General features: G+C 45.0%; 1 protein-coding gene across 2 annotated transcripts; it reads right to left on the reverse strand.

Annotated features, from left to right (window-relative positions):
- Window positions 1-260: 260 nt before the first annotated feature.
- Window positions 261-6,548, reverse strand: LOC130126651 (protein LBH-like). Of its 2 annotated transcripts, none has more exons than XM_056296259.1 (4): window positions 6,331-6,548; window positions 2,085-2,175; window positions 1,121-1,298; window positions 261-1,009 (listed from the first exon to the last, which is right to left on the reverse strand). In XM_056296259.1, exons 2-4 carry the CDS (start codon window positions 2,172-2,174, stop codon window positions 933-935), a joined length of 345 nt encoding a protein of 114 aa, XP_056152234.1. In that variant the 5' UTR covers window position 2,175; window positions 6,331-6,548; the 3' UTR covers window positions 261-932. The 2 variants fall into 2 exon arrangements, with proteins under 2 accessions (XP_056152234.1, XP_056152233.1); XM_056296258.1 differs by having other exon boundaries at window positions 1,121-1,316.
- Between the last annotated feature and the right edge of the window lie 241 nt (window positions 6,549-6,789).

Genomic DNA, 6,789 nt, shown 5'->3' on the forward strand with positions numbered 1-6,789 from the left:
GCATACAAGTTATCACTCCACCTTCAAGTGTTGTAAAGTAAAAGGTATGAAATGATAAGTGTCATTCATTCATTCATTCATTACCCAAACCGCTTATCCTTACTCAGGGTCGTGGGGATGCTGGAGCCTATCCCAGCAGTCATTGGGCGGCAGGTGGGGAGACACCCTGGACAGGCCGCCAGACCATCTCTCCTGCCATATTTAACACAATCCCTAATCCATGAATATACAAATTAAGAACGCCTTTGTTAGTTTTTTATTTTAATGGTTATTGTACGTATGTCTTTCTCGGGTAAAATGATACGGAACTTAGCATTTTTACGTCTTCGGCGTAGCAGCCGCATGAGGAGAAGGAGACCATTTTGGGTATGTGGCAAATTTTAAAAAAAAGAAGTGATGTTGTTGTGGCAAACAAGCAGATATAGTAGAAAAAGATCTTAGAAGAGCTTTACAAACAGATACAATATGAATAGCTGAGATCTATGTAATTCTTCTAGTTTTGGTGGTGGGGAGGGTGCTAACAGCACTGAAGAATCTCACTGTGAATGGATATCTGAGATTACCATGTATTGTAATTACCGTGTATCACTATAGGTGCCAGTAAATGAAACAAAATCAAAGATCGTACTTTAAATTAACTATTGCTTGTATCCAAGCATTTGCCTCTATTGTGATGTGCCCATAAAAAAAAAATTTTCACAACCTTTGTAAATTCATAAAAACAAAAAAAACTCTTACACCACACACTAGCTCCAAGCCCTTTGAGATGAGCTTCGGGACTCTTATTTTTCTAAACAACCACCTATTTTCTGTTGTCTCCTCTATCTATGCAGCTAACCATCCAAGTTATTTTCTAATGGAATTTTTTTCTTCTTGTTATCCAGGTCTGGACACACTCACAGTTACAACTGACTTCATACAAGGGCTGTTTTTCACTCGGAGTCCTGCTCTTCGGCTCCTGATGCAGCTTCACCACCGTATTCCTCCTGAAGGTCCAATTCTCCTTTAGCTAGACGGACATGCAGAGAGGAGCTATCGTATGACTGGTCAAGGTATGACACACACACACACACATGCAGAAATGCACATGGATCATTTTTGCTCACACAGGTCGACTCACCCGCGGTTTGGTCGCCTGTAGTCGGAGCGGTGTGAGGGGAGGTCTGTTTCTCACCCGGGGCATCTGAGGTGCTCGGCTCGTCAGGGGGCCAGCGAAGCTCTCCGCTCTCCACCTCAGCGCCGTCCGTGGGCTCCACCACGATGGAAGGAAGTCTCTTGGTCAGCTTTGGATACCTCTCCTGGGAATCGGGGAAAATCTGTTGAAAGGTCACGTTATGCCGTGAGCGTGCAACGGGGTTATGTCTCAGACTGAGGGTATCACTCTTGTTTGCACCCCCTGTTAAAGAAACAGTCCGGTAAAATTTCATAGGAAAATTACAACTGTGCATGTGAGTTGAGACAGTCTGCACATAGGTTTGTAGAGGAAATGTTATAAACAACATAAACATAATGTCATAATGAAACTTTTGGTTTTATGAAATGGCCCACTTCCTCGTGTGTTTTTTGACTGCTGAGTAACCATAAACAGATGCTTTATTTCTTTGGTGTATTTCCGGTAATGTATCGCTGTGCAAACAGATGTAATGTAATGTTTCCTGGGAACAAAACCATTAGAGATCAAAACCCCTTTGCCTTCGGGTTTATGTGGTCCTGTTTACAAGTTCTTTGATCACTTTGCCAAAAGAGTCTACGATATATCATGCTTGAAAAGTTGCATATAGTTAGCGGCATGGAGGGGGTAACTGAAATACAGTGCTGCAAGACAAGACCAGGTAGGGTGTAGAATGAATCATCGATTGGACAATTCACACGACGATACATTTAGGAGAAAAGTCCTACGCCAAATGTTCTGCTCCACCCTACAAAGCGCATATAGGCCCCGACATTCAATGTTAAGCGTATGGATTGAATTTATGACCATGCGGTTAAATGCCCCCTCTTTCCCCAGTGCTCTTGTGCATCTCCCCTGTGACTCACCGGTGTATGCTACCTAATCAAATAGGTGATCTGTAATAAGAACGTACCTGGAAGGATGCGGCACCTTGGCTCTGCTCTTCATCGCCCCCGCTGAAGTCCTCCTTCCCGGGCTCCAGAGAATTCATCACTTCAGTCATCCTGAGTGAGGAGAAAGTCCCGTTGATGACGGCTGGTTAACGCTCAGTACCCCGTGACAGCCATGCATTCTTAGCTCGGCTTGATTAACGTGATGCGTTGAAAATGATTGTGTTTCGCTTATGTTATGCTCCCCATTTCATCTCATACATTTTTGTACAATGGAGCATGGCCAGCAAGCCAGCATCTGACAGAGTCAACATGTTGCAGTCTAGTTACATCTACCTTATCTCATTTCATTGGGTTGACAGCTGGCTAACCTTCCATTTATTCGTTCAGGTGTGCTTAAGCCCTCCAAGCAGGGGCCCCGCTGGGGATTTTGGGCCCTGTGAAAAGGTATCACATTGGACTCGAGGGGCCTCAGCCATCAATCGTTGATACGTACAAATTTGTTCTTACACACCCGTGGAGGTTTCTAGCCCTGAAGTTGTCCCCCCCCCCCCTTTTCTCTCCAATCAAATTTTGGCCAGTTACCCCACTCATCCAAGCCGTCCCGGTCGCTTCTCCACCCCCTCTGCCGATCCGGGGAGGGTTGCAGACTACCATGTCTCCTCCGATACATGTGGAGCCACCAGCCGGTTCTTTTCACCTGACAGTGAGGAGTTTCACCAGGGGGCGTAGCATGTGGGAAGATCACGCTATTCCCCCCAGTCCCCCCCCCCCAAACAGGCGCCCTGACCCAGAGGAGGCGCTAGTGCAGCGACCAGAACAAATACCCAACTCCAGCTTCCCACCCGCAGACACAGCCAATTGTGTCTGTAGGGACGCCCGACCAAGCCAGAGGTAACACGGGATTCAAACCAGCGATCCCCGTGCTGGTAGACAACGGACTAGACCGCTACTCTACCCGGACACCCCCTAGCCCTGAAGTTTGTCTCACAGACCAGTGTAGAACCGGGGTTACCCCTGAATTTGGACACCAACTAGTTAACACTGATGTCTTATCACTGATGTCACTGATGCCTGGGTAATTGCTGGTTGCAAGAAGTAGACAATAGATGTTAGGGGGACGGAATTACAAATACCCACCAGGATTTGCTTCTGCCTGTCAGACAATCTTGAGAGCTAAACAAATTCCATGGGTGTGCAAGAACAAATTTCTACATATGAACAATTGATGATTGAGGACCCTGGTCACCTAAACCCTGAGCAATCTCTGTAGCCACAAATCCAGAATCTAAGGCGTGACCCAGTCAAAGCTAACATTTCATTTTCAGCTCTCTGGCAGCAATACTTTTACATAGTGTAGCAGTGAGTTATGGAAATATGTGTAATGCTGTGCAGTGTGTCAAACACAATGGGGCTCACTGTCCAGTGCAAGACAGTACAAGAGGCCAATGGCATAACCTACTTTTACATCAACAGTGTTGAGCAGATCTAAATTTTACCATCATTTGAGAAGGGATTGAAGAGAGAAGAGAAACATCAGTGTTATGTAGATTGAAACAGACATAGAAAAATTAATTATATTCCTTTTTCCAACATGTTTTTATCTTTTCTTTTTTGTCGTATAGAGGCTGCCGTTCAACACAGCTTTGTCCGGCTTTATGTCAAAGTTCTTTTGAGCGACAAGTGGGTTTGGGTTTAACTTGCTCTAAGCTCTGTACAACCATGATGCATTTTGTGTCCTTTACTTGTTAAACTCGTGCATGGCTGCAGTCTCAAACTCCTTTGTCAGCTCGAGTTTGCACAAAGCTTAAGAGCTGAAAAGTAAATCGGACTTTTTTCGGCACCTGTATCAACTTTCACTTTGTGGTAGTGTTACAGGTGAGACGCCACAACCCGTTACAAAAGCAAATGAGGTGGTAAAATGCAGAAGTCACTTCAACAGTTTGTTGTAATCGTTGCATTATTGTATGAATAAGGGAACTGTCTATTGTGTTTTACATGGAATCATCAAGTTACACTGCACATAAGAACAATGGTTTATAATAAAGTGCTTGTGAAGGTATTTACATTTCAAACTAGCAAGGCTTTGTGATGGTAGAGATATTGATATGAGTTGAATTCATGTGCATGTTGCTTCAATTAAAAAGCAGGCTTATTGCATGTTTCTTGTAGGCTAATTTGTCATGGAATATCATTATCCTGGTAATAGTCACCGTAGTATATGGGGGGGCCATAGTTATTTTAATGTATTGGTATAGTTTTTATCTAATTAGTTAAGTCGTTACATCCTCGTTCTGACCCAGAGCAAGTCAGTTCATCCTCTGTTTATTGATTCCTCTATAATTTTACGCCCCTTTAGAAAATATTGCCTTAGATTGTAATATACTTTTTAGTGTTACCTTACCATAAAACGTTTTCCAGTTGATATTTTGGGGTTTTGTCTAAGGCAGCCTAGAACAGCGGAGTTCATTATCTATATGCAAGGCTGCTGCAGCTGGGGAGTTTTACAGACTGTATATAAAACTTTAATCCCGTTTCAGTATTTCTCTCCAAACACATCTGCATTCAAAAGGCTGTTGGAAAAAAGAGCGGTGAGAAACACGTTCACTGGGCCATATTGTTTGTGTCAAATAGACGGCGCACACAAGTATGGTATTAAAATACCTCTGATGAGGGGAAAAAGGCATTATTGAACATTAACATAAGCTCGCTCTCTCTCTCTCTCTCTCTCTCTCTCTCTCTCTCTCTCTCTCTCTCTCTCTCTCTCTCTCTCTCTCTCTCTCTCTCTCTCTCTCTCTCTCTCTCTCTCGCTCTCGCTCTCTCTCTGTGTGTTTAGAGACTGGCCGGGGTTGTCTGGTGGAAGCAGGACAAGTTCAGAGGAGCCCCGCTTTTCCGCACAATCAGACTGGAAGCTGCTGTTGCCATGGCGACCAGCAATTGAAATTTGATGCCCTCTGATTGTTTCAGCAGTGCACTTTATGGAGCGTGTGTGAGGAAGGGGGAGTTGATGCGGAGGGGTGGGGGGGTATTCATACGTAGCTGACGATAGGGGCGGGTCATGTTGTGAGACCTCTCTCTCAACCTGGAATTATTTACTGCCCTTCATCGCAGCGTTGACAGGAGGGCGGTAAAGCACCAGCGGTCCTCATCAGTAGCACATCGCCCCTCTTTCTTTCAAAGTAATGTCAGAGGTCAGTTTCAGAGCCTCCCTGCTGTGTTGAGCAGGAAGAAGGTCTCTGTGGGCCCGAGGGTAGCCCACTGTCATTTGCACATGAATCTTATCTGATCTTATTTTAAAGAACTGCATTATTAACTCTGCGGATGCATTCGTTGCAGTGGCAGCAGGATTTCGGTTGCTGATTTGAATTTGGGTTTTGGGAAGGGGGTTAGAGACCGGTCTCTTTGGCAGGTTACTTTTTTTCCAAGCTAAACGACATTTTCATATCTGCGGTTTGTTTTGTGTTATTTGATGGTGTGGAAAAAGGTTATCAGTCACATTCTTTCTTTCTCATCTTTGAAACTCCCCACTCAAAACTGCCCTTACATTTATCTTATATATTTTTTTTTCCAAATTCGTAACTTGTTTAAGTTTGTTTCACTGGTGCTAAGATATTTCTGTATTCTGTTGCCTGGATTTTTTTTTTTTAATTGATTTCCAGGTCACGTGGGGTTCGTCAGCTAACCAAGTTACATAAAGGACCTTTTTCTAAAGTAGCCAGAAGCCTCCGCACGTGGACGGTTTTTGACGTGCTCCGCTCGTCTACAGTAAATGTGACGTGTGATGCACGCAGCACACCATGTCTACGCGGTATAGATTCACGAGCCGGCCAACTGCATTAATCGACAGGTCTGTGACACACGAGCCCCGGCCAGATCAATACATGTACGGAGCACGACGACGAGCGGGGCAAGTAACACGACGCATCGTGGAAACGCAAAACGGGAAACTTTGCTGTGCCCCGCTTCGTAGAAGTTAACGCAGATTCACTGTAAAGCTACAAAACTGACAGGCCGCCTGCCCGTCGAGCTCGTGCGCATCCCCGCGCTATCGACACAGGTTTTTCACGCGTTTCATCAAATCTCCTCCAAATTAGGAGGCGGTTCAGAGGGGTTAACAGATCAGTATCTCAAAGGAACAAAAAAGAACAAGAACCCCGTGTTTTCACTGCACCGCGTTGTTGTTGAAAGAAAGAAGAAGAAAAAAACAGCTGTCTTATCGTTTCTACGATGCAGCACGTGCGTCCTTTTTAAAAAAATTTTTTTTTTTACCTGTTTGCAGCTCAACTCGTGGAGGCAGATCCAGTGTTTCAGTCCAGCGCTGGCTGTCGGATGGCAGTCCACTCCTGCTTCATGACACTGATGCCAAGTATCGGCGGCGGACTCCGAATGAAGTTGCCGCTTCGCATCCAGCCGGCGAGTCTGCGCAGTGAGACCGCTCTTACCTGTGACACACATCTGCCCCTGACTATCTGGTGCTGGCAAGTGGGCCTTTGTGGACAAGTATGAAGTAGTCATACACACACACACACACACACACACACACGCACACATATATGTATGTATTATATCAGCTGCAAATGACTCCTTCATGTTATATGTTGCCTGCTTAAGTTGCATTATCGTGCACCGCAGCCTCCTGCAGACTGTCAGCTAAAATGTGCAGATCAAGCAAACACCGGAAAGAATATCTGCTGTTTGTGTAGCGTTGAAGCAAAGATGGGCTGTGTG

Source organism: Lampris incognitus, chromosome 16, assembly GCF_029633865.1.
Source record: "Lampris incognitus isolate fLamInc1 chromosome 16, fLamInc1.hap2, whole genome shotgun sequence".
Lineage (NCBI taxonomy): Eukaryota > Metazoa > Chordata > Actinopteri > Lampriformes > Lampridae > Lampris > Lampris incognitus.